Consider the following 15,945-nt stretch of genomic DNA (forward strand, 5'->3'; position numbering starts at 1 on the left):
AACAGTGCCAGGAAGAAGTATAGAACATGGAAGAGAGCTAGACATTCGTAGCTGAAGGATATCTTCTACTGTGACACATGGACTAGTCCTTATGAGAACTAGGAATCCCTGTGCTCCAGAGGAAATATGATTCAGGAACACTTTGGCCCATCTTTTGAGGATAACTGTGTTTGTGTACTCTATACTTCACCATCCTAGCATATTGAAGAAGTCAGATCAACAAGACATCAGAAGCGTCTCTCGAGTGGAAGTGTTTAATCCTCAGCAGTTGCGTTATGTTACAGCTGTACAGTTATGAACTGACAAGTGGTAATTAGGACTGTACCAATGGATGCTTGAGAGAGGAGCAGCATCTTTACGTGCTCGCCCTGTCACTGTGCTTTTTTTTCTGGCCATCACTGCTGACCATTTTGTCCATCACTTGTGTTGGTTAAAACCAAGTATTCATCTGGCAGTTTTGGATCTGGAACGACAGACTTGGGTTGCTCCTGGAGCCCATCACCAGGCTTGTTTCCTTAGCATGAAGATACTTTTACACAAGTCTAAAAGAGAATGAAAATGGGGGAATTGAATAGGTTTGGTCCCACATATTTAAATTCTCATTTGACAGTTCTGAAAAACTAAATAAATAAAAAATCCAACCTTGCAGAATGACTTCTAGCTTCTCATAATCATTTTGGTCTGACAAACCAGTCGTCCTGCCAACGGTTGTTACCTCGCTGCAGTTGGATGGCGGGCTTTTCACAGATATAGTAAAGCTCTTCTGTACATGATGAGCTATATATGGCATTATAATAAAAATATCCACAGAGGTCATGGGAGGGTAGATAGTTTGCCCTAGGAAAGAAAACCATTTATTTTTGCATCTCACTTCATCCTTGCCCCTTCCAAAAAGAGCTGTCTTTACTTTCACGAAAAATATATACCCCCAGCAAAGAAATAAAGCATTTAGTGACACTGTGTACCAACTCCTAGAAGGCTCACCCTGTCCTGACCATGCCAACAAGCACCCCCAGCAGGGGTGGATCCTAAACCATTTCTTGTGCCTGACATTGTGCTAACTCCTGGGTACCAACCGGAGGGTGTCAGTGGCTCTTTCAACAGAAGTGTAGAGGATACCACCCAATAATGAAAAGGAAAATTGGCAAAGTAGATTTGAAAACCAGAAGAAAAATGTACTGTATTTCTGAAATAACTTGCTAAACCAAAGTGAAATGATTCTAGAGAATAAATACTGTCTTATACAGAATTAAAAAAAGTATAAAACCAAAAGCATGAAATGATGCACCTTTCCACTGGAGTTTTTTCCGTGTGTCTTCACTGAAACAAGATGTTAGATGCAAGAGGAATACGTGACATTTGTGGTCAGTCTGAAACCACATCATGGAAATAAACTTTCCAGGTTTTGCCCAGTAATACTGCCTAGATCACCCTCCAAGCTGTTCTGGGTAAGGCCAAAAAAAATCCGAAATGAAAAAGTGAGGCCCGGAATCCAGAGAAAGCTGCATAGAAGTTGGCTGTTCAGTGCACCCTTCGTGTCAGAGACACTGGGATTTAGCGTGTGGGTGAGGACCAACTTTATGTACCACGGAAAAGCTGCCCACTTACCAAGACTTTTGTTTATCCGTAAGAACTGTGTTGTCTGCCCAATACCAGTCTCTCTGTCCACCTCTAAATCTTAATCCAAGCCAGTATATTTTTCTATGAAACTTTTTTACCAATTCCTATGCAGAATAAGGACAATTAAAACAGATATTTAGGAAGATATTAAAAATAAATATTTAGGCTCAGAAGTTGAAAGCATTGATGGAAATTGCTTAAAGAACCGAAGTACCGCAAATTGTTAACCTGTCAGAACAAGTTCTGCATTGAAGGGAAAAAACTAGCATCAAAAGATAAATCACAGTAAAGCTGTTTTTAATCAGAGAGAAGATGCACTTCTAGCTCTGAAGAGCAATGTCACCCTCATCAACCTGATTTAAACCCCCTGGGTGAAACACTGCATTGTTTTTCCCTCTTTAGTCATGAATCTTTCCTCCTCCTTTACTCTGTCCTTAGCATTTGTCAACAGTGAAACAGAAGCCTCTGCAGGGAGCTGTTGAGTTTGGTTTGTTGAACCTTTACACTTGGTTCTAGCATCGTTAACTTATTCCCAAAAGCGAGTGGACCATGACGAGCAGAGGAGGTCTTAAACTTCAGCATTTAGCAATATTCTGTCCTTAAAAAAGGCTCTGAGCAGAACAGGTAAGGATGTAAACGTATGCTTTAGCGTGTGTTTTTTTAGCATGCTTTTATGCATGTACCAATGTTGCCTTTTTCACTGCTGCTTGAGGGGATCTCTAAAGATTTTAATTCCATTTTTCTGTTTTTCTCTTCCTTCCTTCACTTATCACTGCTGCTCCTCTGTTTTCTCTTTTTCCTCACAGCTCTCAGTGCTGTGATTAAGGCAGTGAGAACAGATTGCCCCCCACGATCCTTGCTGTCATCGGTTTGGGAAGGTGAGAATAAAGCCTCTCCCCTTTACTTCTGGAGGAAACCTTATGGCCTCAGCGAGAGGGAAACTGGCATTTGTCGAGTGCTGGAGAGCGGGCAGGACCAGCCACGACTGCCATCTCTTGGGTCATCTTTTCTGCCCTCAGTCTTCTAATATGTCTGCTGGCATCCAGAGGCAAAAGGATTATTTCACTCTACACTTGGCATTTCCCCTTCCCACCTCAGTTCGTTTTCATTTACTAAAATTAGGCCAGTTTTCAACAACTTGCTGCCTGGCATTTTAATTTTGATTGAAAAGATGAGATCACCTTTTGTGGAAAGAATTTCTACAACGGGAAAAGACTATGGTTTGCCTATGGGGAGGCCAGGTTAAAAGAGGTTTTTGTGCTAATATCCTACTAAATCCTTCTTTGGGTCTCTAATACTTGTTAAATAAGTGAAATCATTGCCCACAGCCAAACAGCCATGAACGTGCTTTCACCAGTCAGCCCAGCAAGTAGCCAGCCACGGCAAGCTAAGGCACGATGGGTTGTCTCTGACCACCAGCTGCTCAAAAAGGTTGTCCTTTGTGTGACAACGACAAGTCCTATGCCTTGCCACTGCCCAGGACTCCTTAACCACTGTAGAAAAACTCCAGCTCACGGTGCCATTTAAGAAAATTATGTGTGGGGGGGTCAGTAGCTGATAGGGCGCGTGAACTTCTCCCATGAATGAGAAATAGAGTGAGAAACCAGTCCATACCAGCTTTGCTGCCTCTTTTATCAGAAGAAGAGTGGAGTTTTGTGAGGAACAAAACTGGCGACTCTCTTTGAATGACTTCTTTTGCTCGGAGTGGTAGTAGCACATATCATCACCTTCCCACTTCCAGTTTGCAGGGCAGAGTACACAGTTCTGGCCTGGAAAAGGAAAACCATAGCCTCGTTTCTGTTGCCAGCCTGTCCCTCAAAGAACGTCATGGTTGTCCTGTGACAACAGTATCTGTAGGGACTGAGGGTGTTTGAGACGGCCCTCATGTAGTCAAAACCCCACTGTGGTCCCAGAAGGTTCAGGTCATGACAGAGATGAAAACTGAATCACACCCCTATCTCTCCCATTCCTTTAGCACTGGGAGGAGGTTCAGGTGTTGCAATTGGGATTTATTTAGCCTAATTTTAGGAGTCTTCAAAGGTGACATGAGCCAACCTATCTGGATTCCCATTTTAATCAACGAACAGAAGTAGGTTTGTCTCACGCTTCAGGTGTCTGTCTTGTATCCTTGCACTACTGATTTCTCTTCATTGGCTACAAGGGAGACCTGGACAGTTAGCTTGTCTGTAGAACTATACCCAAAGAAACGACAGCCACAGTAAGACCCCTCTGCCCAATGCCCCTACTCCTCAGAGCATAATTTCTGAAGAGAACTATCGCTCTGGGTGGCTCATTGTCAGATGTCAATTAAATAACCAAGCTGTGGCAAAATTATTTCAGAAACAGCCCTGCACTGGACACAGGGAGTGAACTCCCAGGCTGGTTTAGCTATGCTTCACCACACATCACTTCGGAATTTAGGAGACATTCCTGTCTTACATGGGGTTGGTGCTAGCACAGTGTCCTGTGTGTGGACTGCTGCTGACATAGAGCACAGTAAGTTGTTTAATTCTCAGGCAACACTGTAAAACTGTCCATTAGATGCAGATGAGCATGTTGTGGAGATCCATGAATTAGTGCTGACGGGAACTGGCATGTCCGGAAGGCATCCTACAGAACCCTTTTCTTACAGAAATTAAATCCTGAAGCCCTGGTACCACTGCCAGGTCCCACGCCAGAGCACGTATGGCCAGGCTGGGCACCTCTCTCCAGGCACTGCACGAGGCAGACATGCTCATTGCCCACTTTCTAGGTAGCCACGTCTGAGAAGATACAAGCCCACCTAAGGAGACAGACCTGAGTAGACACAGAAGACACATCTCTTTTTCTTCCCTGCCTTGTTAAAAAATAAGCGCTTGTCAAAACTTGTTGATTTACCATTATTTAAAAATAAGCTCTTGTCAAAACTTGTTGATTTACCATTATTTTTAAGGTTTTTGTCCCCTTCCAAGCACAGCTGATTTCCTATTGCTTGCAGCATATTTGAGAAATTTGCATGCAGCTCATTCTTTGTCATGTTGAGGTCTTTGAGTTGTGTCCTGTAGACCTTGGGAACCTGGAAAACTGAAATTCACAATAAGACATTTTCCAGTGCTATCCTTCAGAAAGGGTGGGACATAGATAGGGAATGTCTTAGCAGATCGTTAAGGATAAATAAAACATTTGGGATAAATGTTATTCCTCCCTGAACAGTTGCATGTAAGGTCTGCAGAGATGGAGAATATTTGCATAGTGGATTTCTTATTATTTGGCTGTGAGCAAACAACAAAATTAAAATGTTATTTTTTTATCATATATTTCCATTGCGTATCTTTTTCTTAGGTTGGTTTCCAGGATGTGCTTTTTTCCTAAAAATGTAAACTTCAGCTCTGGATCGCAGTGGAAATACTGCGGATGGGAGGTAATGGGCATGACCTATTTACTGTGACACAAAGCTTTTCCCTCCCCTTCAGATCCAGCATTATCAAAGAGGAATTCACTCCATCGTTAGTGCAGTAGGGATGTGGAAACAGTTTTTTAGGAGACCAGACAACAGCAGCCAGGGCAAGCAGTGGATCTCCTACTCCACTCCTTTCCAGCTCCCCTCCGTGTTGCTCACTTCTAGCCCCATCATGTCGAGAAGAGGACAAAGATGCTCTGCCAAGGGAAAATAGGTTTGCCTGGCTGCCTGTTCTCAGCTGAACGAGAAATTGCACCGAAAGGGCACGTCAGTCTGATATTATTCAGTAGCTTGAGCTCCCCAGCAAACAGAAATGCATTAGTACTTACACAGAACGGTGAGGGTCACCAGCGCCACCAGCAATGCCAGGCACAGCACCACCAAAATCAGGACTACTGGCCAGGGAGGGCGAGATGAAGCAGGAGGAGGCCCTGGGAGGAATTCGGTCATGAAGTGGCAGCGTGATACTACAGGAATGGTGAACACATTACCTTACTATATTGCAGCCATCTTTGTGGTGCACTGGTCAATAAATAATTGCTTTTACTTTACGGTTGCATATTCCTGCTGCAGAGTCTTTGTACACAACAAAAGATGCCCAAACAAAGTAAGACAGTGAGAGATCACAGCAGCTCAGTGCAGAATGTGGACAGTCTTGGGCTTTTCAAAGGCCATAGACTGTGGTGGTAAAGATATTGATAAAGCAAGGTATTGGAAAAATCTAGAACGTTGACTGCTCAAAGCTGAAAAAAAATTTGCACTGCAGAGTTGCAGTAATTTGTGATGTGTGGCATCTATCTGTGCTAATCTGTTTAATTTGAGTGCTGCAGTAAACTCTTCTGGTACTTTGTGGTAGTTTAAGACTTCTAGCTAGGAATTCATAGAGAATTTTTCAGTAACAATGGTTACAAACTAGATACAGAAATGAGTGCCCAATGAGGAGAAAAAGTAATGATCTTTTCCTGAGTGAAGGAAATTTTAAGCATGTCGGTCATCCAAAAATGACCCTGTTGATAGGAGCTGGAAGATTTCACAGGCAAAGATGCACTAAAAGAGGGAGAAAAAGCATTCAGTTTGCTAAGGAAGCACTAAATCTAAGGCATATATTAAAGTTGCCACGATATGGGCTTTGTGGAGAGCCGCAACCATTTTGGCTTAATCCAACAAAGGAGAAGAATGGCAATGTGAAGAGGAAATTGCTACCCTAGAAAAGGGAAAGCAGTATTTAAAACTGGGGAGTGAATTTCTGAAGTAGAAACTGAAATTTAGCACGTTGAGCTGAAGGAACAGGAATGGAAACTATGAAGTGTGCCTCTCCTACAACTAATCTGTGGTCAGCTTCTGTGGTAAAGTAAGCCTGGGCAGAATGTTGTACAAGACCTCACCCTACAGAAGCTCAAGTAGATGAATATCCAGGTGAAAGAAGACCAAGTGATGGATGTTGCCTTGAACTGGTACATAGATTACTGCTGGCTTATATTCACAGAATCACAGAATCACAGAATTTTCTAGGTTGGAAGGGACCTTAAAGATCATCTTGTCCAACTGTCAACCTAATTTTGACAAAAATAAATACCCACACAACAAACAAAGAGCAACACCATCACTAAACCATATCTCCCAGCACCACATCAACCCATCTTTTGAACACCTCCAGGGATGGTGCCTCAACCACCTCCCTGAGCAGCCCATTCCAATGGCTGATAACCCTTTCAGTGAAAAAAATTTTCCTAATATCCAGCCTGAACCTCCCCTGGTGCAACTTGAGGCCATTTCCTCTTGTCCTGTCGCCTGTGACTTGGGAGAAGAGACCGACCCCCACCTCTCTACACCCTCCTTTCAGGTAGTTGTAGAGAGCAAGAAGGTCTCCCCTCAGCCTCCTCTTCTCCAGGCTGAACACCCCCAGCTCCCTCAGCCTCTCCTCACAAGACTTGTGCTCCAGACCCCTCACCATCTTTGTTGCTCTTCTCTGGACCCGCTCCAGCACCTCAATGTCTTTTTTATGGTAGGGAGCCCAAAACTCCCATTTACCTTAAACCCCAGGACCTTTCCAGCCTCCCCAGCCAGCCTGCTCCCAGTCTGTACCACTGCCTGGGATTAGTCCAGCCTCAGTGCACAACAATTTCTGAACCTTCATGGGGTTTCTGCTCACCCAGTCCTCAGGTTTTGAAAGGTTCCTCTGTTTTGAAGCTCAACCACTTGGTAGCATCAGCCACCACCCCTAGTTTAGTATCATTATAAATTTGCACTCTATGTCATTTTGCAGGTTGTTGATGAAGATATTAAGCAACATGGGCTCAGTATCAACCCCTGAGGGACCCCTGCAGGACTCTACCACCAAACAGATGTTAAGCCATTAGTTACTGCCCTTTGAGCCTGGTACTCCAGCCTGTTTTCAATCCACCTAACAGTCCACCATCCAGCCCATAAGTTCCTCAGATTTAAAATCTGTAGGATTTTACTGTAACAGACACTGACAAAAGCCTCGCTAAATATATATAACATTTGCCACTCTCCCTTGCAGCTGCATTTCATCACAGAATGCAAACCCACTCTAAGGAAGTTCTAACTGTTCAGTATTGCACAAAAAAGAAATCCCCAGGCCCTTCATAAAGAGAAAGAACATCTTCCTTCTGCATTATTTTCCAAAGTCTGACCTCACAGGCATACGACAGATACACTCAGAGATAAAGCCTGCACAGGAGAGCCACGTACCGTATAGATCCTAATAAGCCTTAAGGAAGCATTGACTGCTGGGACATATTAATATCTTTAAGGTCTTCTTCTTAAGTGTTTCTGTACATGCTCTGAAGCTGAATATTATGTACCTGCCTTTCTATCACTTCAGTAATAGAAATTTGACTTCCCAAGGCGGGCTTTAAATAGACTTATATAAATTGCAGCAAAAGGGCAAAAATAAATTGTTCCTACCCCTACAAAGTCACAGCCCCAAGCTGAAGACTGAAAGCATTATAGTCCACGCTTCCTGGAGCTTTTAGATGAGAAGAGAAAAAGATTTTGTGGTTTGAAAGTGTGATTTCATAAACAAATACAAGATATTTTCTGGGCAGCAATATGAATGTAAGAGCAACAGTAGTTTTAGCAGTAGTTTTTAGCTTTGACTGTTTTAATTAAAGTACTGCCTTAAGAGTTTGTTTAAGTACTGGTTCCCTGTACTGCACTTTCTAACTTCACACTGCTTCTGCTACACCTAGCACAGCTAAAGGGGCCTTGCACTGGGTCCTCCTTTCTGTACAGTACTCCCATTGCTCTAGAGTGGATATATTTATTCATTGTGCTTGTTCCAATTTCATGTTTGCAAAATAATCCACAGAATGTACTGTGCGCTCTCAGAACGGTGCTTTCTCATGACAAAATATGCGTTGTCTACCCTGGGATGAAGAAGCAGGACATCTAGAGTTGTGTGAGGATACTGGCGTCATTGGACATTAAAGGAAAGGAAGCCCAGAGTTTAACACAAAGACAGTTCAGATTTTTTTAAAAATTATTTTTTTTTTTAGCCCCTGAATTATAATAGTTTGGCAATGCTCAAAACCATAACATAAAAATGTTCAAAAAACATATGTTCAAAAAACATATGTTCAAAAAGCATAACATATGTTCAAGAAGCGTAACAGTGTTTGAAACCACTGCTCTTTGATATAGAATTCCCCAGAGAATTCCTTCTGAATCACAAGCAAGTTGTCCTACTGTTTGTAAACCTCTGCTCCAGAGCCTAACCCCACAAACAGCTAGCATTTTCTATGTTCTTTGTTCCCATGAGTTGCATCACTGAAACCTAGAGTTCACCTTCACAATTTAACGCAAATTAAGCACAATTAATTTAATTTTAAATTGGTAAAATCAGTAAGTTACTATTTAAAATATAGAATTTAAAATGCCTTCATCTCTTTAATAGATACAGCCATTTACAGTGCCTTAATTCAGGCTAGAGCTTCAGAAGTGAAATAAAGTGAGTCAGTTAAAGCTAATGCACTTCTAAGCTTGAATGAAAATTCATGGAGACATTGCATGGAGCTGTAAATTAGTCCAAGTTAACTCTTTTGAGATTTAGACAATTAGGACTACTTGTGGAGCTCAGTATAACTCTCAGTAAAACGCTTTTCTGAGAAATAATAAGATCAGTATTTCAGGTATACCTTTCAAACTCTAAAAAAGTTCAGGCAGAAATGACAGTAACAAAAATGGGATACATTTATAACTAGTATAACTTTTCTGATAGTAACAAAGCTAACAAAGGTCGCTTGGGCATATAATTAAAAGTATTTCCCATCTTATCTACTTCAGCAAGAATAAATCATAAAAGCTTCATAGATACTATACCTTTTCCCTTAGTGTCTTCGGGCTCTGTGAGATTACCCACTTCATAGCTGTTTCCAAATTTCAGATTAGCATATGTTATTTCTTCTGTCATAGCTGGTAAAGAGAAAAGCATCAGAACAAAAAGGTAGAAAAAGATCTTGCATTTGTAGCTGGCAAGAAAAAGATCTAGCATTCAAACTAGGAAGTCAACCTACCCTGTTGCGGGGGTTCCTTATATTGGCAGGCACAAATGAAGCAGCAGAGACATCAAGATACATCTGAACTTCCTCAACCACAGCACTGCCAAAAAAATGTTCCTCTCTCACCCATTGCTATATTCTCTTCCTTCCTCTTTACCTCACTTCTACCCTCCCTGACTGGCATATATTTCTTTCTGCAATTACTGAAGGAAACGCAGCCACTTTTGCAGAACTCTTTTCATTAGAATTCTTCTTCTTTTGGGCAGACAACATTTAGTTGCCATCCGGTTCAGGCTTGAAACACAGAATTGAACAAAATGTTTTATGGCTTTGCAGCTGTCTTTTAGTTTGGGCAGCTATGTTCAATAGCAGATTTCTGATCACACTCCAGCTTCTCTTTCCTACCAGAATCTGTGGAAAGCAAACCAGAAGGTGGGCTGGCATCTTAAAGCTGGCAAATGGTGGTCTCATCCAAAAGAAGTAAGCACTTGTGCTCAAGGTTGTCACCTCAGCCAGGACACGTCAGGACGTTGGCTCTTGCCTTCTGTGCCACCTTCCCAAAGTGATTGTTCGGCCTGGCAGCTCAAAGGCACCAAACTAGGTGGACCTCTTGACAAAGGTGACATCTCTGAAGATATCTTCTTCCATTCGGTTTTCTGGCAGTCATGTTTTATTTCCCTTTCTGCAATAATTTTTTTTCATTCTTTGTTTGTCGTCCAGATCTATGGCATGAGGAAAAGCGTACACTAACACTCAGATTTTGAGACTGCACAGTAAAGTGAGTCTTCAAGAAAATACGATTCATGTATCTCCCTCGCAGGGATGGACACAGCTGTAGAAAATACCTGTGTCTGAGGGGAACAAACAATCCTACAGAGGAAAAGAAATGATAGGGAGACCTAGTTAGCCAAGGAGGGAGTATATGTTTCATTGCATGAGAAATTGGCCACCTGCTCTACTGCCGTGTCACTGCATTTCTCTGGAGACAAGTAATTCTTTGTTATCCTGGTAGAGCAGTGCCTTGCTGGACTATTGTTATTATCCAAAGAGTAGTGTAGGGTGAATTTTCTAACATGCAAGTAATTTTGTAAATGGCATAACTGAGACCATGAAACAGGATCTTCTAGAGCAAGAACAAAACATTCAATTGATGCCGAAATATCAGTGATTTTATCTGGAGTGGAAAGGCAGACAGACACACTCCGTGATGAAAGCAGAAGCAAGAGAATAGATTGTCTAAGGAATTTTACACCACTGTCACGATGTTTTTTAATGTTTCCACAGTTGTGAAACCTTAAATGTGCATGACGAAAGAGGGATGTCTGGAGCTTCTGGTACAACTTTTGCAATTTAAGAAAAATGATGAATGGAATGGAAACAGATTAGGCACGCGCATTGCCACCTGAGTGATTAGTGTAAGGCTTACGTACACTGTTCTGCTCTGGGTTAGGAGAGTAAAACATTCTGAAAATGAGCAGGAGTATGAACTAATCCTCCTTTGTACTTCCGGACCTGCGTAACTGAGACTTGGGCTTCAATTTTTTGCTTTCCCTGAGAAAATTAACCAAACATTATTCTTTATAATGATGCTAAAATCAAAATGACTAGTCTAAATTAACAAAAGACATTTGGATCATTAAAATACTGGAACAGCTTTGTAGATGGAACATTAAAAAATACATTTAATACAAAATACCACAAAACAAGCAAAGGTTTCAATAAACCAAACTCTACTAAAAATCAGCTTGACCTGTTTGGGGATTTGGGGTTTGAGTTATTTTTTTGTTGGTTTTTTTCCCACAAGTGTGCAAGTTTAGGGGGGGGGTTTGAGTTATTTCTTTGTTGTTTTTTTCCCACAAGTGTGCAAGTTTAGGGAAGTGTCATTTGTAAAACATGTTTATGTAAAACATTTTTGTAAATACCTAAAATGATCCACCACCTTTGTGCACCAAAATAAATCTGGAGCTTTTGAAGGTCCCATGCTACATCCTCTTTTAGGCACTAAGTTAAAGGTTTTCAACTTTCAGAGGATCTTCATTAACTTAAAGGAGGCAAGCCAGCACCCAGCACCTCTGAACACTGTAATGTTTTCATGTAGGCATTAAGAAAAATAAACATCTGTATAATTATATCCTTTTATTTATTTATTCCATATTGTAATTTAACATTTGACTATTGCTCCAGACAATCAGAAATTATAACCATTTAAAAGAAACCATACATAAGGTCTAAAATCAAGAAAGTAAGTTAACGGCTCTAACAGAAAATCTGTACAGTCATCCTATTGCAGTAAGACTGCTGGTCAGCTGAGGAATGCTGTCTCTTCTCCATTTCTTAACTGACCCTTATACAGAGTGATGAAATTTCTGGCTGTTTGAAGTACTAAAATATTTTAAAATGGCATAAATGTGAGAATTTCAACATTTGCTTGATCTAGGCAGCTGACTCCAACAGACTTCTGGACTTACAGGAAGAAGCCCCTGCTGTTTATTTAGTTGATACATAATTTGTTGTGCTACATCTCAAAATGTGAAGATCTGGAAGGCTGAAAACATCGTTTGGCAGTTGACAATGCTGAAGGTAAATAGGAGAAAGATTTCTTGACTGAATCTAAAACACAGTGTTTCTAACTTCTTGTAAGCAAATATGGCTACGGTTCATTCTCCAACTCACTCTTAAGGAACAGAGAAACCAAAATGGGGTGAAATCCAACAATGTGATGGTAAGGCCACATACATGGAAACCGGTAGCCAGAACTTTCTGAATCAGAAATGGCTAAAAAAATGAAGGACCTGAGTATAATAATATTTCCCACAACTGCCAGTAGGAACTAGGAATATACTGTGAATGTAAAGATCTCATACCAGCTGCATCAGAGGAAGTATCTAGAGCAAAGGCAGTGAAATTTAAGTGCTGGTACATAAAGCACTAGTGGCACTACACCCAGAACACTCTGCAGCATTGCTCTGATCAATGAACCTTAAGAAGTATATGATCTGTTTGGAATAGGTGAAGAGAAGGACTATCTGTAAAAACAGTCAGATAATCGTTTTTTATTGTATTTCAGGAGACTAAATGATCCTGGATTGTTCATCCTTGCCAGAAAAGACAAATAAAGTTATTGTACTCAAGTAAGGTCCTTGTGCTCAATAATGTCTGCCCAAGAGAAAAGGATTATAGCCTAGCTTTTATTTTAAAGCTGTACATTAGAACAAAAATATCTTACACAGGATAAGTGAAATTCTGTAAGTAGCTTTCAGATGGGAAGATTCATCATAATGTAACCCTCCAAGTCAGCTGATTTTCCACTTTCATATTCTGGTTTGGAAAAATAGCCCTTTCCCAAAATACAGTTTTATAGTCATACACAAGGTTCATTAATTGCTACTGTACTCATAAAATCCCATTCAAAGTCAGGTATCATGGGAAGGATCCATTCAATTATAACGCACCTGTTTTTTTTTAAACTAAACCAGAAGCCTGTTATTACAAAAGTAAAAAAAAAAAAGCAAACAAGGGAACCAAAAGAATTCGGAAACCCAAAAAAACCCTATAGCAAAATTAGCTGCATCCCTAAATCTCACAGCTCCTCATCTAGGCATGTAATGTACCACAGCTGAGGCAACATATGCCTTCCGGAGAACTGGGGAAGTGAAAAAAAATTATCAAATCTGATGGAATACACTCAGGTCAGCAAGCTACAGTGAATAAGATCAACTAATTGACTGTGCATAAGCACTTCTAAGACTCAACAGAACAGAAAAATTCAACAGTGCAAAATAGAAGGGAAGCTGGGAAGACTAATAGCTGGGAAGAAAAAGTACTGTTTGGAACAATAAGTTCATCTGCTGTGAAAGCTGGTCACGGGATGTATAAGGACCATTTGCATCCTGTGAGCATGATAAACTTTGGTAAATGTGTTCCTACCAGAAACAGAGACAAGCTGGTGCTCAGGCTCTGCTTCATCTGGAGTCCCCTTATGGTTGAAGCATCTCCGCTCAGAGAGAGACCAAAAGGAGAGCGCAGAGAACGGCTGTACTGGTGACAGGAATGGGAGGCCTCTCCTACAGAAGGAAGTCTGAAAATTTTGTCTCATGTAGTTTGGCAGAATGCCATCTGGAAAAGGAAATGGTTGGATTCTTACAGATAAAGAGGGACTAAACATGAGTGGGAAATGAGTCATTTAGATCTGTGTTACCAGATCTGACATATTCTGCAAAGGCAGTGGCCACAGCTGGAGGAGCAGGAGAGGACACCCTCAGCTTTTCTGCATCCTACTCCCATAAGGGCGCCACAGTGTCACATGAGCAGTTTACTAGAGAAAATAGACCCACTGTTATTTGCGGTTTATTCTATGGCACGGAAAATGGTAGAAATAGTAGAAAGAGAGAATTTCAACCCTTTCTGCTAAGGCTGGCCCTGTATTTCTGAACACTGCTGAACGGCAAGAACATATTTCCTGCTGCTCTTCAGTTCAAGCAGAAGCTTCAGCCTAGTGTCAGACCCTGGTGCAAATTATCAAATCGCATCATGACTTTCTGACACTCAAAAAGCTTGAAACCACAGCTCTAATAATGCCTGCATCTGAGAAACCAACGCTAACAATCAAAGGATTGGTCTTAATTTGAGCGCTTCCAGCTCTGATGATCGACCCATTGATTAACTAGTTCAGTTGATGTTTTCTCTTGTAAATCTCCTCTATTAGATAATGCCGATCTGCTTATTATTATTTTTTTTCTCTTTCCCCATTTTTTTCTTCTTTCTTTTGCTTCTTCTTAGTCTGGAATTCTGCTTCCCTTTGTCATCTCAAGAGTTTTTTTTTTTCTCCAAACAAGTTACTATACGTCCCAGTGTACAAGTATTTATAATGTATAGTATTTTGATAGAAACCTTTTCAGTGTTATTCAGTTCAAAGAACAAAAAAACTACAAAAGTGGTATTTGACACAAGCTTAAGAGCGGTAGGGCAGGATAATTTTCTGGTCATCACCTGAGAGATTAAATTCAATAAATTAGCTCAGGATATTATACTTCTCAGAGGAACAATGACCTTCTGCAGTCCCAAACAGCTCTTCTTTGGGAAATGAGTTTTAAATTCCCTTTTCCTTCATTAAAAATAAAACAAATTCAGGGAGGCAAAGATCACAGCCAACAATGTCTAGAACACCTTTTATTAATTAAGTTATTGATAGAGCCAAGCTGTTAAGGTATTGATAGAGCCAAGCTGTTATTGCAAAAAGCAGGCGGCTATTCACAAAATCCATTCTATTCCTCTCCTCGTGCAGTTCACACACTTGTTCATAGCTACCTGGTCAAAGCCGCAGCCACAAGACAGAGCACAGGAGGACACTCAGCAGCAAAAGGGCGTATTGACACACTCTTGGTGTCTAGGCAGGTGTTCAGAAAGTCCCTCAGAGGGCCCTGAGTTTTATCAGATGTATGCACAACCTTGTAGCCTGTGTTGGAACAACCTGGGTTATTCTGCATGTTGTTAGGTGCTGGTGCATGCTGGTGGTACAGATTTAGCAGGCTGCTGGTATTCTGGGCTGACCAGGTCTTGCAGCTCCAGCAGAACTCCTGGGATCCAGAATTTATCAGTCCTTGGGAGGTTTTTGCACAGTACCTCTCAGCACATAGCCTCCTCCTCCTTGTCTTGCTGTTTTCCGGTAGCTTTTTCTCCATCAACAACCAGTACTTATGGGATCCATTCATACAAGCACCTACAAGAGGCCATTTAGGGCCACCCATTGAATTTGTTTCTCTTGCTTTATTCTTCACCACTCTTAAAATTAAAAATTATAGTGTGGGTTATTAGGTAACATTCTTAGTAAACCTATAAGAATTTTACATCCCTGAACCATGATAAGTACACAGAGAAGTACACAGAGAAGTACACAGCAGGGGGTGTTTCAATGCCAATGATGCCAAAAAAGGATGAGCTGCCTCTTGCGCTTGAGGAATGAAGGCTACAGCTTCCCATTGGTTCCTATCCACCCAGTCAAAAGGGACATTTATCCCCTTATTTACAGAGAGACTCAATCACAAAAGAAGTCTCCAGTGCCCAAGAGATGCTTATAGCTATTTTACAAGGCTGGGACAACAAGTAAGTGAAGAAAGCATTTCACAGGTAGGTAAGAATGCCAGGCAGAGAGAAATGAGCTACCCTCTAAAAATAAAATTTTTTAAGCAAATCAGTCACACCAGAAAACAAAGTCAGGAAAGAAAACAAACAAACAAACAAACAAAAAAAAACCCAACACAAAACCCCCATCAAGATACGATAAAGGAAGTATGATTACAGTGTACTATCTTGCAAAATGCCTGAAAAAGAGACAGGACATGAAACTGCCAAGAGAAAGAAGTG

General features: G+C 41.1%; 1 protein-coding gene across 4 annotated transcripts; it reads right to left on the reverse strand.

The window, feature by feature from the left end:
• Positions 1–240: 240 nt before the first annotated feature.
• Positions 241–9,694, reverse strand: LOC106886843 (C-type lectin domain family 12 member B-like). 4 transcript variants are annotated; one of them, XM_014940088.1, is made up of 8 exons: positions 9,598–9,694; positions 9,404–9,496; positions 5,389–5,490; positions 4,540–4,683; positions 3,235–3,389; positions 1,609–1,724; positions 643–837; positions 241–542 (listed from the first exon to the last, which is right to left on the reverse strand). In XM_014940088.1, exons 2-7 carry the CDS (start codon positions 9,492–9,494, stop codon positions 672–674), a joined length of 774 nt encoding a protein of 257 aa, XP_014795574.1. In that variant the 5' UTR covers positions 9,495–9,496; positions 9,598–9,694; the 3' UTR covers positions 241–542; positions 643–671. The 4 variants fall into 4 exon arrangements, with proteins under 4 accessions (XP_014795574.1, XP_014795573.1, XP_014795572.1 ...); XM_014940087.1 differs by having other exon boundaries at positions 5,389–5,526; XM_014940086.1 differs by lacking the exon at positions 9,598–9,694 and having other exon boundaries at positions 9,404–9,587.
• Between the last annotated feature and the right edge of the window lie 6,251 nt (positions 9,695–15,945).

The sequence above is a fragment of the Calidris pugnax genome, unplaced genomic scaffold, assembly GCF_001431845.1.
Source record: "Calidris pugnax isolate Ruff unplaced genomic scaffold, ASM143184v1 scaffold36, whole genome shotgun sequence".
Classification (NCBI taxonomy): domain Eukaryota; kingdom Metazoa; phylum Chordata; class Aves; order Charadriiformes; family Scolopacidae; genus Calidris; species Calidris pugnax.

What these genes read in the sequence shown, in the direction of transcription:
- LOC106886843 (XM_014940085.1), bottom strand. Translation starts at nt 9,575, where the DNA reads ATGCTAGATCTTTTTCTTGCCAGCTACAAATGCAAGATCTTTTTCTAC. An exon ending in TAAAAGAGGCAGCAAAGCTG is followed by an intron (nt 1,725 to 3,234) that starts GTATGGACTGGT and finishes TATTCTGCATAG; the next exon opens with GAATTGGTAAAAAAGTTTCA. An exon ending in ACGGATAAACAAAAGTCTTG is followed by an intron (nt 838 to 1,608) that starts GTAAGTGGGCAG and finishes TTTCTTTCCTAG; the next exon opens with GGCAAACTATCTACCCTCCC.